An 18710-nucleotide genomic window follows, 5' to 3' on the forward strand; every position below is an offset into this window, starting at 1 on the left:
ATATAGCAGAGGGAGGAACACTCCCAAACTCCTTCTACGAGGCCACCATCACCTTGATACCAAAACCAGACAAGGATGTCACAAAGAAAGAAAACTACAGGCCAATATCACTGATGAACATAGATGCAAAAATCCTCAACAAAATACTAGCAAACAGAATCCAACAGCACATTAAAAGGATCATACACCATGATCAAGTGGGGTTTATTCCAGGAATGCAAGGATTCTTCAATATACGCAAATCTATCAATGTGATAAACCATATTAACAAATTGAAGGAGAAAAACCATATGATCATCTCAATAGATGCAGAGAAAGCTTTTGACAAAATTCAACACCCATTTATGATAAAAACCCTGCAGAAAGTAGGCATAGAGGGAACTTTCCTCAACATAATAAAGGCCATATATGACAAGCCCACAGCAAACATCATCCTCAATGGTGAAAAACTGAAAGCATTTCCACTAAGATCAGGAACAAGACAAGGTTGCCCACTCTCACCACTCTTATTCAACATAGTTTTGGAAGTTTTAGCCACAGCAGTCAGAGAAGAAAAGGAAATAAAAGGAATCCAAATCGGAAAAGAAGAAGTAAACCTGTCACTGTTTGCAGATGACATGATCCTATACATAGAGAACCCTAAAGATGCTACCAGAAAACTACTAGAGCTAATCAATGAATTTGGTAAAGTGGCAGGATACAAAATTAATGCACAGAAATCTCTGGCATTCCTATACACTAATGATGAAAAATCTGAAAGTGAAATCAAGAAAACACTCCCATTTACCATTGCAACAAAAAGAATAAAATATCTAGGAATAAACCTACCTAAGGAGACAAAAGACCTGTATGCAGAAAATTATAAGACACTGATGAAAGAAATTAAAGATGATACAAATAGATGGAGAGATATACCATGTTCTTGGATTGGAAGAATCAACATTGTGAAAATGACTCTACTACCCAAAGCAATCTATAGATTCAATGCAATCCCTATCAAACTACCACTGGCATTTTTCACAGAACTAGAACAAAAAATTTTGCAATTTGTATGGAAACACAAAAGACCCCGAATAGCCAAAGCAATCTTGAGAACGAAAGAAGGAACTGGAGGAATCAGGCTCCCTGACTTCAGACTATACTAGAAAGCTACAGTTATCAAGACGGTATGGTACTGGCACAAAAACAGAAAGATAGATCAATGGAACAGGATAGAAAGCCCAGAGATAAACCCATGCACATATGGACACCTTATCTTTGATAAAGGTGGCAGTAATGTACAGTGGAGAAAGGACAGCCTCTTCAATAAGTGGTGCTGGGAAAACTGGACAGGTACATGTAAAAGTATGAGATTAGATCACTCCCTAACACCATACAGAAAAATAAGCTCAAAATGGATTAAAGACCTAAATGTAAGGCCAGAAACTATCAAACTCTTAGAGGAAAACATAGGCAGAACACTCTATGACATAAATCACAGCAAGATCCTTTCTGACCCACCTCCTAGAGTAATGGAAATAAAAACAAAAATAAACAAATGGGACCTAATGAAACTTCAAAGCTTTTGCACAGCAAAGGAAACCATAAACAAGACCAAAAGACAACCCTCAGAATGGGAGAAAATATTTGCAAATGAAGCAACCGACAAAGGATTAATCTCCAAAATTTACAAACAGCTCATGCAGCTCAATAACAAGAAAACAAACAACCCAATCCAAAAATGGGCAGAAGACCTAAATAGACATTTCTCCAAAGAAGATATACAGACTACCAACAAACACATGAAAGAATGCTCAACATCACTAATCATTAGAGAAATGCAAATCAAAACTACAATGAGATATCATCTCACACCAGTCAGAATGGCCATCATCAAAAAATCTAGAAACAATAAATGCTGGAGAGGGTGTGGAGAAAAGGGAACACTCTTGCACTGCTGGTGGGAATGTGAATTGGTTCAGCCACTATGGAGAACAGTATGGAGGTTCCTTAAAAAACTACAAATAGAACTACCATATGACCCAGCAATCCCACTACTGGGCATATACCCTGAGAAAACCAAAATTCAAAAAGAGTCATGTACCAAAATGTTCATTGCAGCTCTATCTACAATAGCCCGGAGATGGAAACAACCTAAGTGCCCATCATCGGATGAATGGATAAAGAAGATGTAGCACATATATACAATGGAATATTACTCAGCCATAAAAAGAAACGAAACTGAGCTATTTGTAATGAGGTGGATAGACCTAGAGTCTGTCATACAGAGTGAAGTAAGTCAGAAAGAAAAAGACAAATACCGTATGCTAACACATATATATGGAATTTAAGAAAAAAAATGTCATGAAGAACCTAGGGGTAAAGCAGGAATAAAGACGCAGACCTCCTAGAGAACGGACTTTAGGTTATGGGGAGGGGGAAGGGTGAGCTGTGACAGGGCGAGAGAGAGTCATGGGCATATACACACTAACAAACGTAGTAAGGTAGATAGCTAGTGGGAAGCAGCCGCATGGCACAGGGATATTGGCTCGGTGCTTTGTGACAGCCTGGAGGGGTGGGATAGGGAGGGTGGGAGGTAGGGAGATGCAAGAGGGAAGACATATGGGAACATACGTTTATGTATGACTGATTCACTTTGTTATAAAGCAGAAACTAACACACCATTGTAAAGCAATTATACCCCAATAAAGATGTTAAAAAAAAAAAATTTAAAAAAAAAATTTAAATGTGGATTACCACTATTGTATATCACTAATATAATGAGCTACAACGATACTAACTGGTTCATTTTACATTAGTAAAATCAAGAACAATATTTGCTCAATAAAATAAATTAAATTCTATTTTAGGAAGTTTACATTTGGTCTTTAGAATCAGCACTGGTCCTAGAAAGTTGTCTTATTAAATTGTCATTTCATACTTAAACAGAAAAGAGACAAATATCTCAACTTTTAAAGTGCTACTCATTTCCAAATTAGCGTGGTCACTGATGGTTGGGGATTCCTTTTCTTCCAATGTTGTGTGGAACATATTACAATGTTCATGATTATTTTTCCAAGTAATTTGCTAGAGGCAGTAACATCACTATCAAATCATAATAGCAGTAGCGGTATAACAAGTATCTTGCTTAACAAAATATCTTGCTTTCCCTATAATACCTCATGCTTTAAATGTCCTAAAATATAGAAACAATACAACCTGCCAACATGTACACTTTAAATTCAGCAATTCAAAATAAGCATCAATTATTCTGTAAAAAGTTAAAAACTGGTACAATGACTGACTTCTTTATAACCTTTATGCTAAAGTCTTTGACATTTTTAAATAGGTACATAAGGTTATATGAAAATAAGTCAATCTCAAAATGTGTATGTTTAAAGAACAAAAACCCTATACCAATTCTTTTAAGAAAAAGCAAAAATTATCATATCTCAGTATATGAAAACCCTAGTTAGAGCAATTTTTTTTTTTTTACAATAATTTAAGCCTATTCTTACCTCAGTCATTAGCCATTGTTTCTGCTTGAGTCCAATATCTAAATGTTGTGTTTCATCCAAAATTTCTTCTAAAGTAAGAGGATGTGTATCTCCTCGCTGATGCCGTGTCTATTGTGGCAAGAAACTGTTATTAGAAGACAGGTTTTTTTAATGATTTTTTTTGGGGGGTGGGGGGCACGCTGTGCAACTTGTGGGATTTTAGTTCCCTGACCAGGGATTGAACCCAGGCCCTCAGCAGTGAAAGCACAGAGTCTTAACCACTGGGCTGCGAGGGAATTCCCTGGAAGACAGTTTTAAAATGCTAGATGCGGGCTTCCCTGGTGGCGCAGTGGTTCAGAGTCCGCCTGCCCATGCAGGGGACACGGGTTCGTGCCCCGGTCCAGGAAGATCCCACATGCCGTGGAGTGGCTGGGCCCGTGAGCCATGGCCGCTGAGCCTGCGCGTCCAGAGCCTGTGCTCCGCAACGGGAGAGGCCGCAACAGTAGGAGCCCCGCGTACCGCCAAAAAAAAAAAAAAAAAAGGTAAAATGCTAGATGCATTAAATAATAGTTACCAGTAAATTAATCTTTTCAGGAATGCGGAATGTGTATTATTTAAGGCAGTACAATTACAGTGATGAAGAGAATGGACTATAAAATCAGACAGAACTGGGCTTCCCTGGTGGCACAGTGGTTCAGAGTCCGCCTGCCAATGCAGGGGACACGGGTTCGTGCCCCGGTCCAGGAGGATGCCACATGCCGCGGAGCGGCTGGGCCCGTGAGCCATGGCTGCTAAGCCTGAGCGTCTGGAGCCTGCGCTCCACAACGGGAGAGGCCACAACAGTGAGAGTCCCACGTACCACAAAAAAAAAAAAAAAAATCAGACAGAACCAAGTTCAAACTTGTAGCTATATAAAATCAAATGACAAACTGAGAAAAAAAATTTGCAATTCATATCACAAAGAGTTAGCCTTCCTAATATTTTAACAGGTCCAAAAACTCAACAAGAAAATGACCCAAGACAGGAACACAAAAAGCACAAAAAAAGAGATACAAATGACCTTAGACATATGAAAAGATACTCAACTTCCACTAAGGTATTTCTTATCACACCGGCAAAATTCCATGCTTGACAACTCTACTGGTGAGGCTGTAAGGAAACAGGCCCTCTCACACACTGCTGGTAAGAATGCAAATTGATACAACTCCTACAGAGGGAATTCGGCAATATAAATGCATTGAAACCCCTGACCCAACAAGTCGGCTTCTAGGAATTTACCTTACAGATAAACCACAATGTAGAAAAGCAGCATTGTTGTAAAAGGAAAATCAGAAACATTAGTTTTATTAAGACATACTATTAGAACTATTACAACACTAAGTTGTATTTGAAAAAACTCAAGTGGCCATCAATAGAGGACTGATTAAATAAACTACAGCACATCTATGCTACTATACAGATGTTAAAAAAAAGAAAATACAGAGGTTCTCTATGTACTAATTTGGAAAGATGTACCAGGACAAACTATTAAGTTAAAAAACATATGTAGGGCCTTCCCTGGTGGCGCAGTGGTTGGGAGTCTGCCTGCCAATGCAGGAGACACGGGTTCGAACCCTGGTCTGGGAAGATCCCACATGCTGCGGAGAGGCTGGGCCCGTGAGCCACAACTACTGAGCCTGCGCTCCGCAATGGGAGAGGCCGCGACAGTGAGAGGCCCGCGCACAGCGATAAAGAGTGGCCCCCGCTCGCCGCAGCTGGAGAAGGCCCTCGCACGGAAACGAAGACCCAACACAGCCAAAAATAAATTAATTAAAAAAAAAAAAGAAAGAAAGAACATATGTAAGTGGCACAGTGGTGTACGTCAGAATCACCTGAAGGAAGGGCTTATGAAAACACAGACTGCTGAGCTGCACTCCCAGAGTTTCAGATCAGTAGATCTAGGAAGGGGCCCAAGAATTTGCACTTCTTACAAATTCCCAGGAGATGCTGATGCCATTGGTTGGAGAATGACACATTGAGAACCAGTGAGCTAGGCTAAACCAAACTAACCAAATTTTTCAACATGATTTTTTACATAACTGAGATACAACCACATAAAGGGATAACAGTGAGATCAAGAGAAAAATCATTCCATCAAAAACAAAGTGCACAACTGATTTGTCATCTTAGAACTAGAGCAGTGTCTCATATGGACCTAACGGTATCTCTTGAACCTTCTCCATATAATTTCTACATAATTCTCATCGAGCAATTAAAGAGCTCTTCCATCAGTAAATGAATAAACTATGAGGAGTATTTTGTGTTGCCTTTTTCCTTTCTTTCTGAGTTCTTGGTTTTATCAGCTCTTCAAAAAGGGTACACAAGGAGCAGCTGAAGACTTTCAAACAATCAGTTTACAGATCATCTTCCGAATGTACTCTTTCCCTTTCAAAACAGGCCTGCCCCCTTTTTACAAAAAAAAAAAAAAAAAAAAGGGATAACTCTCACCTCCACCCAGAATTTAGACTGCAATACCTGGAGGTATCTTAAACTCCAGGGACTCAACCAAAAGGGCAAGTCAAAAGAATATTGTTTTGGGGAAGCCTTCATAAATGATAAATTGAGGTATCAAACTATCCACTATAGACGGGGCTTCTTGTCTCTTCCAGTCCTAAATATTTTTCTAGGAGTTTAAAATAGGATATTTTGCCCTTGCTATGACATTCTAAATTCTGATGAATTACAGTTTGTGGGCAATTGAGAGCTGTTCCCTGTAAACAATTCTGTCTCTTCCATCCCCACACACCCTACCTCCATGCCATACTGTCCAAGAATGCATCACTCTTAGGGGAGAATCTCCAAATAAAGGGAACATGGTAAGAAGTATCTAATGATAAATACAGGTTTTTTCAGGTATTTTCATATAAGTAATTCTCTTCAGCAATTCTCAAAATCCATTCCTTGAATATTTATTAGCCTGAAGAAAACGCACATTTAAAGAACTGAAGCAGTATCAATAAAGGAGGCTGATTCTTTCAAATATAACAAATACTTTCTTGGACTACCAAAATGTTCAAAGCATGCTACCTAAAACCCATGGACAAAAACCACACAGGAACTTACATTGAGTTTGCATTATTCAATGTGGTAGTTAAAACCTACTTTATCAAATCATATCATGAAATTTTCATTCTAATTAGTCAATTCTCATTATGCTTTAAATATTTAATATTTCTACCTCCTATTAAAAAAATAAGTCATAGCTAGCTGTAAAACCAATTCATTTTTAGCAATAGGTACACTTCTCCTTCATTAATCACCCCAAGATAAAATTTACAGTTATTTTTGAACCATTCCCTTTTATTTATATCTAAAAGCTGAATATCAGAGATGGAAGATACAAGCACACACATTTAGAAAAGGAATAACACACTGTTTAACACATCCTTGCTTAATAAACATTTGATTATTTATAATGATGCAATGTTACATGATGGTAGACTGTGTATTTATTTTTTACATTATATAAAAATGGAAAAATTCATTCTTTTTGATCCTTATAATTTTAATCTCAACTACCTTAGTAGTATCTGTTAGTATTCATTCCATACTATATTTCTCAGTGACTTTTATATTACTTAAAACATGATAAAAAATAAGTTTGGTATATCTGGTTGGTCTGACAATGGAGACTAGCTTTGTTAACCAGAAAATAATTTCCATAAGCTGAGTATGCTAAACCTTCAACCTGACAGTTCTGGCAAAAATATATTTATACACCTAAGATAAAAGTATTTCATCAAAAAAAACTGCACTGGAAAGGTGTGTTGAAACTAGTATTTTTATTTTGTCAATTGCTTCTGAATATATCAGATTAACCAAAGTACCGATATGGGGAAGAAGAGGAAGCTGATATAATTAGACATTTACTGAGTCTTGGTAAAACCTTTCTGATACATTTCCTAGAAACTAAGTAGATGGTTTAGGACCAGGTAACAAATCCTCTGGCAAGCTAGGTGATTCCCATTCTTTTGCTTTCAACAAAACTGAAGAAGGACCTAACAGAAGTGTCAACTGATAAATGTTTGATGATAAATCACCATATGCACTTTCTGGCATACAACTTGGAAGGTTCTGCTATCACAAAATCAGAATGAACTTATTTATATGAACATTTATTTCTCAGCACTTAAACCTACAAGATCTCAAAATAAGACAGGAAATTGGTGCCAAATTCTGTTTCATTCTATCAGTAAATAATATATTATCTCCAGACACAAGAACCACTGGAGAGATAAGACAGCTCCATTTATTTCATTAAAAATGGATTTCTGTTGCATAATTATTACATACAAAGTGAATTTTAATCAAAATTTTAATATATTTATGTTATTCTAATCAACTATGTGGTAACAGTAATTACAATGATGGCTCAAACCAGAAAATATTTACAGCCTTATGGTTACAGGGAAAACATCCCTAATTTAAATTTATATACATATTATTGTGACAAAGGAGTTTGACAGATGATCAATAGAAGATTTCCAAACACTAAAATACGTAACATTAGGATAAAATTCAGTGGGAGTAACGAACTGACATACAAGTTGAAAGGAAAATAATTAAAATTTCCAACCACTAGTTTGTTTTCGTATTTTTAAAAAATGGCATTTAGATTCCCTTAGATAAATTTAAGAGTGCTGTATTTTACTGAAATATTACAATATGCCAGAAATTGCATCCTGTGTCACTATTTAGACTTTTGTTATAACATAAATAGACTCACAGACATAGAAAACAAACTTATGGTTACCAGAGGGGGAAGGGAGGGGTGTGAGGAGTTTGGGATCAACAGCTACACACTACTATATATAAAATAGATAAGCAAGGATCTACTGTATAGCACAGGAAACTATATTCAATATCTTGTAATAACCTATAATGGAAAAGAATCTGAAAAAGAATATACATATATGTATACCTGAAACACTTTGCTATACACCTGAAACTAACACATTGTAAATCAACTATACTTCAATTTAAAAAAAACCTTTTGCTGAAAAATTACACTTATCAATTTAAATATGTGCAAAGGGACACAAAGTTTTTCAAAATTGTTTCAGGGAACATATGAGTAAAAATTTGAAGATCGTTGTCATAGATTAAAAAAGCAATAAGGGTCTCTAGATAAATGAAAACTGTTTTTAGCAGAGTAGCAAAAACATGACATTAAATGTCAGTCTCCCTCAAAAGACTGACAGCCTCGAGGGCATACATTTCGTCTGAGTATTCATACCATTCGTGCCGTAACTGCAGATAGTAGGTTTTCGTATTGCTTACCATGTGGGGGAATGGATGGATGGAATGAAAGGTAAATGCCTAAGTGTCAGAGTATATTATTTGATAATGGGAAATTGTAAACTAACACATTTCTACCTGAAATCAAATACAAACCACAGATTTCAGATATAGCTAGACAGACACCAGGTCTCTTAAATTACAAAAGAAAAGACTTCACATAAAATTTGATTTATATACTAAGGAATAGCTGAAATTTGAAATAATAACAAATACAGTACTTTCTTTGACTTTTTTCCAAGAGATACAACTAGTAACTAAATGGGAATAAGAGTTTGGCAGACAAGGGGGGTAAATCTGAAATCACTTAGCCATTTTAGCTATAAATGAAATTTCACTTTCATAAATTAAGTTAGGGTTCAGAATCCTTAGTAAAGTCAAAATGTCATACCATCAAAACTTCAAAATTTACTTCAAGAAATACTAAATCTCTCATCAAACATTAAACTCCAATTCTTTTGTGAGTCAAAGTTTTTCTGAGACACTCAGTAATTCTCAAATTTTCTCCTTCAAGATGTAGAAAAGCCACCATCTGCCTGAACTACGTAGCTTTTTACTTCTCACATCAATGGAAGTAATATCCTGTAAATCGTTCACATTTTCTCACTGGTTTGGTCAGCAGCTATTGACTAATTAAGAGGTGACTGTATCTACTGCATGAGCACAATTTTATTAAATGAAATGGTGGGCTTAAATTGTGTACTTGAACTAATGTAATGTAAATCAAATACACTTAGATGACTCACTGCAATGCTAACTTGATATAATGTAAAAGGCTTCAGGCAGTAAATTTTTTTTTTTTTTTTACAGTTTTGAGGTATAATGGGCATAACATAAACAACAAATATTGAAACATACAATTTGATAAATTTTGACATGTATATACAAATTTACTTCTGAAAATACCAATCCCCTACTTCCACCAAAAGTCAACAGAATTTCTGTTAGCTGAGAAAAGTACTTACCTTCATGTAATTCACAATCTTAGCAAGAACACCAAACTTATATCCAGAGCTTCCTGATAGAGCTTTCAAGTTAAATGATCCATTGTTATGATCTGAAAATGAGGTTCAAAAAGCAATTATAACATTTTCATATTAGATGTGATTACTGACTTTTAAGCAACTAAGATGATTTTAACTCTGGTAAAATATTTGTTTTGGAGTCTTCCTATCTAGTAAATTCTACCCTATAAAATTTTGGTGACAAATTCAAAATCTGCATGCATAATAACTATTTTCTCACCAAGGATGGAAGCAAAGTATAAATAATTCAAAGGCATTAAAATACATTTCTTTTATAAGTACCTTTATGTCACCCTTTCCTTAAGTCTGATTAGCTTTCCACCATAATTAGAAGCAAGGTTTATTAAACAAGAGGACAATACAAATCTCAATCTGATCCATAGTGCTTTTCTAACAACCTTAAAAACCATGAGAAGTGAGTGGATTACTTCTAAGGGATAAAAAGTTCAATTTATCACCAATGACATCAATTTCTGCTTATCAACTTAAAAAAAATAAATGGGTATTGATTAATGGGAATTAATAAAAAGTATGATACAATAACTATTTTAAGGTAAATTTTAAAGATATATTAGGAATAAAAAAAATAAGCAATGTGCCCGCTTCAGCAGCACATATACTAAAATTGGAACAATACAGAGAAGATTAGCATGGCCCCTGCGCAAGGATGACACGCAAATTCGTGAATCATTCCATATTTTTACCTAAGTGTCCATCGACAGATGAATGGATAAAGAAGATGTGGCACATATATACAATGGAATATTACTCAGCCATAAAAAGAAACAAAATTGAGTGTAGTGAGGTGAATGGACCTAGAGTCTGTCATACACAGTAAAGTCAGTCAGAAAAACAAATACCATATGCTAACACATATATACGGAATCTAAAAAAAAAAAGGTTCTGAAGAACCTAGGGGCAGGACAGGAATAAAGATGCAGATGTAGAGAATGGACTTGAGGACATGGGGAGGGGGAAGGGTAAGCTGGGACAAAGTGAGAGAGTGGCATGGACATATATATATACTACCAAATGTAAAACAGATAGCTAGTGGGAAGCAGCCGCAAAGCACAGGGAGATCAGCTCAGTGCTTTGTGATCACCTAGAGGGGTGGGATAGGGAGGGTGGGAGGGAGACACAAGAGGGAGGAGATATGGGGACATATGTATATGTATAGCTGATTCACTTTGTTATAAAGCAGAAACTAACACACCACTGTAAAGCAATTATACTCCAATAAAGACGTTAAAAAAAACACATAAGCACTGCCACTGCATAAACGTGGATACTTAAAAAGGATGTAGCATGAAACAAAGAGCAATCTACATAGAAGATCATTTGGTTCAGAACATATACCATTCTGTTGCATATTTACAGGCAGAAATCCTAATGCTACCATTGCATCACAAATGCATTCTATTAGCCATAGGCAGGAAGAGTAAAAAAAAGTCACTGTAAATACCAGGAAGACATTTCATAAGTACACATTCTATTAGCCAGGCATCAGATCAGATATTATAAAGTTCCCATGTGGCTGATCCACAAAGGAAGAGGTTAAATAAAAGGGGGGAGAGTCCATTTCTGGCACCAGGTTGGTAATAATAATTTAAACAAAAGAATGCATTAGAATAACCACAAGTCAAATTAACAACTGTCAGAGATCCACGGGAACAGCTTCTAGAAGGCAACATAATATTCCTTTGAGATTAGTTAGTGAAAAGGCTTTATTGAATGATTTTTTGAGACCTCATATGCAATTTTCCTTTAAAAATAACTTTGTTGGGCTTCCCTGGTGGCGCAGTGGTTGAGAGTCCGCCTGCTGATGCAGGGGACACGGGTTCGTGCCCCGGTCCGGGAAGATCCCACATGCCGTGGAGCAGCTAGGCCCGTGAGCCATGGCCACGCAACGGGAGAGGCCACACACAACAGTGAGAGGCCCGCGTACCACAAAAAAAAAAAAACCCTTGACTGTTAAGCTTAGACCACAACTCTAATACACTGTAAGAAAATCATTCTATCTCTACACATCCAACTGAGGATTCTTTTGCAATTTAACTTTCACAGATTGCTTTTTTCTTAACACAGGTGGTGTACCTACCAAAACTTACCCTTCTCCCAAATAACAGAAATAAAAACCTTATTTCCTTTCTTCTTCCTCAGAATTTCATCTAAATCAAACCACCACATAGAAATAATCACTTTCAGAGAGCAAGTTGTACGTAAATAACAAGTATTAGAAAGAGAGAAAGCAAATATCATTTATGAGATCTTACACTTCATGGAGGAAACACCACGCTGGTAAACCTGAACTGTTTGTTTCCCAGGTTACTGCCTCTCTTGACATTATCTTCTAGCCCTAGCACTGAAATAATCACTGAAGGATCTGAAATTCTACAGCTAAGCACTATGGAATCATCAATTTGTTACTAACTCACAAATTCCTGTGCAGAAATTTAGCTGAAAGACAAAAAAATAAGGCCAAAATAAGGGGTGACAGTTGAGAACCCAGACGGCTCTATTCAAGTTTATGAATGATTTACTCCTAGGGTGGCAGGACTTAATGCAAATGCACGTAGAGGAAACTGTCAGCTCCATTGTGGTTCAACCAATAGAAGCACAGCTCCATCTTGGCTGTGCACTAGACTGCATTACAAACAGACGGATACCATCGCTTCAACTGCAGCCTTTCAGACAAGAGGTAGGTTATACGATCTTTTCATTTAATAATACATGTCCTTATGATACAATATAAATATTTTACCATAAAAACGAAGCAGAAAGCTTTGTTCCTACTAAAGACCCCAAGAAATGTATTCATGTCATTGTTTGGCAGGATTTTATTATGAAAATATGAAGACTATCTTTGCTATTTGATAAGCACCCTTACCATCTGTGCCTTAACAGAAAATCATTACATTTTCTATGAACCTAATCTATATCCAGACCTCAGAGTAAGCCATATGCATGTGATGTTAAAAGGTTGCTTGCAAATTTCATTTTCTCTGAGCTATTTCATTTCAGCGGTTTGGTTTGTCTTAACAAAGGATCTTTCTTAAAGAAAAATCTAGACTAAAAGCAAATCCAGGACTAAAGCTTTCTGATTATATGTGCAAATTTAAAGCATTTATAAGAAAGTTTGCTGTATTTTAAGGAATATGAGAAAATAATTCAAAATTTTATTTGACTTTGAGTGTAGATGCAGAGAATGCCAATAAATTATCACACTGTGATTTTTATATAAAAATAAAAAGACCATAAAGGTACCATTACGTAGGCTGCATTATACTGTAACCAAAGAGACCATTTATAGAGCTTCAGACTTTCATACATTTTCATTAAAATAATTCCCTACAGTCAAATTTTAAAGTCTCTATCATTATAACATACAAATCATGCTATTAAATAAAAACCTTCTTAAGCAGTGTTTCATTTTTCATATGCCACAAAAATATACATTTATCACAGTATTTCTATATAATATTAAAGTTATTCTTAAACCAAACTTAAAATACACAGTAAATCGTTTTGATAAACTAAATTTTAAAATAAAAATATGCTCTAAGAAGAACTGGTTATGGGAGGAAGGAGGGTACCTTTCAAGGTAATATGATTACTTTCATGGCTAAAAGCAATCATTCATGCCTACTAAAAATTATTATTCAACTGCTGACCGAATTTCTAATTCTACAATATTAAAGCATGAAAAAATAATTATTTAGTAAATGCTAGAGTTCCAGGATATTACCTATATATACTGACCTAAGATCCAAATTCTGTCCTTTTCTTTGCTGGTAAATCTATTTTAAATTTTAAAGGTTTTTTTTTTCATAAATTTTATTCCTTCTGTTTCTTAACCAGTGTTCTGCTAGCATGAGCAAAGTATCCCTTACAAAGCCCAAAGGTTGCTGTAAGAAGATATTAGATCTCTCCAGGTTCAGTACAATGTGGTTAACTGCCTAGAAAACATTCCTGTTTGCTATACGAAGTACGGGAGCTCAAAAAAAAAGTCTCAGATCAAATAAAAATAACTTTGTCAAATAAAACAGTTAACTCGTAACTCAAATTTCAGGTAAATTGTAGACAAAAACTCCTGCCACCCACATTTTTTAAACATTATAATCAGCCTACATTTTACTGGCAATATATCTATAGTTAGTACAGATGGAGGCTCATTGCTGTTTAGCCAAACTAACTAAAGACATGGCCTAAGCCAGAGAGTTCCAGCGTTGGGTGCGTTGTTCTATATATAAAGGCTATTACGATTAACTGATCATATTTCAAAGTGATATGCTTAAATGCACTAGAGAATTCAATTCAAGGCCTTTTTCCACAAATAGAGCAAAAGCATAATTTTATTCTGATCTGGCAATTCAAGGTTCCAGAACAGTTCCAAGTCCTATCCTTGTAAATATTTCACTAGGGCCTTTTAAAATGGGAGGAAAAATAGATGATGGGAATATATTGGAAAATAATAATAAACTAAAAATTATATATATAAGAGACTGTTCCTACTTTTTACTGTTTGCGCTCACTTTTCGTAAGGCATGTTACAGCATTTGCTTCACATAAATTTACATTTTAATTTCAAAAATAGTCTCAAAATACAAGAAAATCCTAATGATAAATGTCTTTCTATGTATCTAATTATGTCTAATTCATCAAAGCAAGATTTAGATTTTATCCTAAACTTAACACACAAAATTATTAGAGCTCTACCGTACTCTGAAAGAATAAACCACATTAAATTTAAGGTAGAAAATGAATCTATATTACAGGGTTTACTTTTTCCAGATATGCCCAGAAGCTAACAAAAAGTGAATGTTTTGAGATGCTCATCAGTTATCAACACACTCACAAATGGCACACTGTCATCATTCACAACATAAACCTGACATGTATATATACTCTTTCTGAAAACTGCTTAGATGCTCCTAACAAAACTTACAAGTATCCTTGGCAATGGCACATACTGCTATCCAGTCACTATCACAAGTATAATTATCATAAGCATATTTGTGTGTGGATAAAGTACACAGTCTTACCAAAGTCACAATTTACTAATCCTAATTTTTTAGAAGTAATCCAAACACAATGGATTATTAAAAACCAAAGGCAAGGAATACTTCTGGGTTTGAATAAATAATACACTCAAATGGTTCAAAAACCAAAGGAATATAACAAGGTACATCTTGACAAGTCTCACACACATCCCGGTCTCCCGACTCTACTCTCCAACCAACCCCACAAATAATCATTGTTATTAATTTCTATATATCCCCAAGATTTTTGTGCAGATACAAGCAACTAAAAATATATGTTATTTCCCTTTTTCCTCCTGCACTTTGTTTACTTAAAAACATATCCTAGAAATCTTTCCATGTCACTATAGTCACCTCATTCATGCTTAACATCCGACTGTGTGAGTATACTACATTAATTTAACCAGAAGAACAGTTCATTGATGGGTACAAGTTAACTTCAAAGTAAGTGAATTTAGTTGTGTGTCTGTCTGCCTGCCCCGCTTCTTGCCTCCCCTTATCTCTCCCTTCCCATCTCTCCCGCTCCCTCCCTCCCGCTCTATTTTTTAGGAGCAAGGGGACCTGAAAATTTTTTAAGCAGTTCACTTGTACCTCAAAAATAAATAGAATATAAAGTTCCTTAAGCAAACTTTCTAATCATTCTAAAATTTCATTTTGAAACAGTAACCTACATTATTAGTCTTTACAATTTCTCCCCAGTCTTAAGAAGTCACCATAAATTTAAAAAGGCCTACTCATGGGACTTCCCTGGTGGTCCAGTGGTAAAGAATCTGCCTTCCAATGCAGGGGATGTGGGTTTGATCCCTGGTCGGGGAACTAAGATCCCACATGCCGCGGGGCAACTAATCCCGCATGCCACAACTACTGAGCCCGCACATTTCAACAAGAGAAAACCCGAACACCACAACTAGAGAGAAGCCCACGCGCCACAACAAAGACAGGACACAGCCAAAAATAAAAATAACAATAAATGAAATAAATATTAAAATAAATAAAAATAAAAAGGCCTGCTCATAATAAATTAAAATACAAAGTAATAAATTCAGTATAATTTCAACCAGGTATGAGTTATAGATTTATACAGCCAATGTCTAGGATAAAAGAAAAAAATTACAAGTTTGATATGTTACAGAGATAAGATTATAGGTGATGCTATTTTTTTAAGTTAATTATTTATTACTTTTGGCTGCGCTGGGTCTTCGTTGCTGCGGGCTTTCTCTAGTTGCGGCGAGCGGGGGCTACTCTTTGTTGCAGTGCGCGGGCTTCTCACTGCGGTGGCTTCTCTTGTTGTGGAGCATGGGCTCTAGGCACACGGGCTTCAGTAGTTGTGGCATGTGGGCTCTAGAGCGCAGGCTCAGTAGTTGTGGCGCACGGGCTTAGTTGCTCCGCAGCATGTGGGATCTTCCCGGACCAGGGCTCAAACTCGTGTCACCTGCGTTGGCAGGCGGATTCTTAACCACTGTACCACCAGGGAAGCCCATAGGTGATGCTTTTAATTTTTATTTTAAATTGCTATAATGATATTTTTGATATCAATAATGAAATAGCAGTTTAAATTAATGTTAATTAATAGGGTAGATTAATTACAGAGGCATAATGTAGAAATTACCTCACTCTACTCTCTCCTCCCTCCCCTACCATTGTTTCCCCTGCAGTCAGTTCCAATGCCAGAGAAATCTTCAAAAGAAATTCCCAAATTTTAAAAAGGAATCAACCTGAAAGGCCTTAACAGAAAGTCTAAGGAATACTTTAATCAGTGCTGAAGAGGGCTAGGTTGGCCAAGGTAAAATTATTAGACAGACCCTCAAGCAATTCTTCCTGTTCTTTACCTACCCACATAAGTCGCACAATCCCCCATTTCACCAAGGTCCTAATCTTCTTCCTCTCCCTCTCCTCTATTAGCTCTATTTTAAAAAAAAAAAAAAGCATCTGAAACTCATTCACACTGAAGTAAAAATAATTGTAACAATGTTTGTTACCCCTCCCAGGAATATCTGCATTTTAGCAGTGCTAAAAATCCTAAGGGAGTTCCAAAGCTGAACATTTTTCAGCCATTTGTGTGTCTGTGCACAGGCATTCATGACACTATCAGCAAGGCTGGATCAAAAAGGACTTAACTTTTGTCTCCGTTTGAGTTAGTTTCTATAGGTTACTTGACTATTTGTGTAAAAGGTGGTTAAGTTCAGAGGCAGCAACAACGCAGAGGTGGAGGGGTAGCCTATCAGGACTCCACACTGCACAACCCCAATTTACACTGTATTCTACCTGAATGGCACCCACCCCACAACAAAACATGACTGGTGCTCCCCAGAGCTGTACAACGCAGCAGCCTGCTTTCTATAAGGGTGTGCTTGGAAGAGAAAAATTCAAAAGATAAAAGAGTAACTTTGAGGGCTTCCCTGGTGGCACAGTGGTTGAGAGTCGGCCTGCCGATGCAGGGGACATGGGTTCGTGCCCCGGTCCGGGAGGATCCCACATGCCGCGGAGCGGCTGGACCCGTGAGCCATGGCCGCTGAGCCTGAGTGTCCGGAGCCTGTGCTCCGCAATGGGAGAAGCCACAGCAGTGAGAGGCTCACGTACCGAAAAAAAAATAAATAAATAAAAGAGTAACTTTGAAAGGCTGGGTCTCTTGACATAGTTTGAAATATTGTAATGTAACGGGAAGTTACTCAAATACCTGTGTTCCAGACAATGCATTTTTGTATGTCCCAGAAAAGAAGCAATTAATTCAATTACTGTCCATTAGTCTCTTGTCCCTCATTTCAAGGTGAAAGGTGACCAAGCACCATAAATGGATTCTTAAATCCAACAAGAAAAAATGAATTTATTAAGCCTTTACTTTTGGCCTCAGATCATCAATTTAACCTTCAAAATATATGAAGGAAAAAAGGAAGAGACCAAGTCCATCCAAAGAAGTGAGATGATCCGCCACGCAAATCAAATTTAAAGAAAAACGAAAAAAAAACCTTAGAAAATATTAGTTTATTAACCCCAAAGTTTTAAAGTTATATTTATAAAGAAAACAGAAATCTTAGGAATTATATTGTTATGTTTGGGGGTTTTAAGTCAGTTTTTAATCTTTTTTGGTGTGAAAATGATATAGTGGTTATATTTAAAGACAGAGTCCTCACCTTTTAAGAGATATATACTGAAATATTCCTAGATGAAGTGACATGATGTCTGGGATTTGCCTCAAAATAATCCATGGAATGGAAGTGAGCAGAGATATAGACTGGCCAAGAATTGATCAATGAAGCTGTGTTATAAGCACATGGGTGTTTATTATACTCATACTTCTGTAGTACCTTGAAATTTTCTATAAATGGAACATACTCTCACACACAAGTTATCTCCAGCACTTAGAAAAGTATTTGTTGGGACTTCCCTGGTGGTCCAGCAGTTAAGACTCCATGCTCCCAACACAGGGGGCCAGGGTTCAATCCCTGGTCAGGGAACTAGATCCCACATGCCGCAACTAAGAGCCCACATGCTGCAACTAAAAGATCCCGTGTGCCGCAACTAAAGATCCTGCATGCCGCAATTAAAGATCCCGCATGCCACAACTAAAGATCCCGTGTACCCAACAAAAATCCCACATGCTACAACTGAGACCCAGCGCAGCCAAACAAATAAATAAATATTTTTTAAAAAAGGATTTGTTACTCAGTAGGTAATCAATAAACATTTGTTTACAAGAATGAAAGTCTATTTACAACTATGTAGCAAAAAAATCACACAAAACATTTTCATAAAAGCAAGCACACAAACTGACAACAGTCACTGAATTAGGGAAGTGGAACTATGGGGTTTTTTCCTCTCATTTCAAAAAGTTT

General features: G+C 36.5%; 1 protein-coding gene and 1 non-coding gene across 5 annotated transcripts in view; one reads left to right on the plus strand and one right to left on the minus strand.

Annotated features, from left to right (window-relative positions):
* GTF2E2 (general transcription factor IIE subunit 2) overlaps positions 1-18710 on the minus strand; it is a 74732-nt gene that overhangs the window by 43222 nt on the left and 12800 nt on the right. For 3 of the 4 annotated variants that reach the window (XM_027122758.1, XM_027122759.1, XM_027122760.1), the window contains exons 3-4: positions 9779-9870; positions 3498-3605 (exon numbers count right to left, since the gene is read on the minus strand). In XM_027122758.1, coding sequence (XP_026978559.1) covers positions 3498-3605; positions 9779-9870 — 200 coding nt within the window. The remainder of the gene's footprint in view (positions 1-3497; positions 3606-9778; positions 9871-18710) is intronic. The other variant, XM_027122761.1, reaches the window with a different exon arrangement.
* Positions 10434-10540, plus strand: LOC113629011 (U6 spliceosomal RNA). Its single transcript, XR_003436332.1, has one exon. It is a non-coding gene; the product is annotated as a U6 spliceosomal RNA (small nuclear RNA).

The sequence above is a fragment of the Aethalodelphis obliquidens genome, unplaced genomic scaffold, assembly GCF_003676395.1.
Source record: "Aethalodelphis obliquidens isolate GAN/ISIS:26980383/991018 unplaced genomic scaffold, ASM367639v1 scaffold25, whole genome shotgun sequence".
Lineage (NCBI taxonomy): Eukaryota > Metazoa > Chordata > Mammalia > Artiodactyla > Delphinidae > Aethalodelphis > Aethalodelphis obliquidens.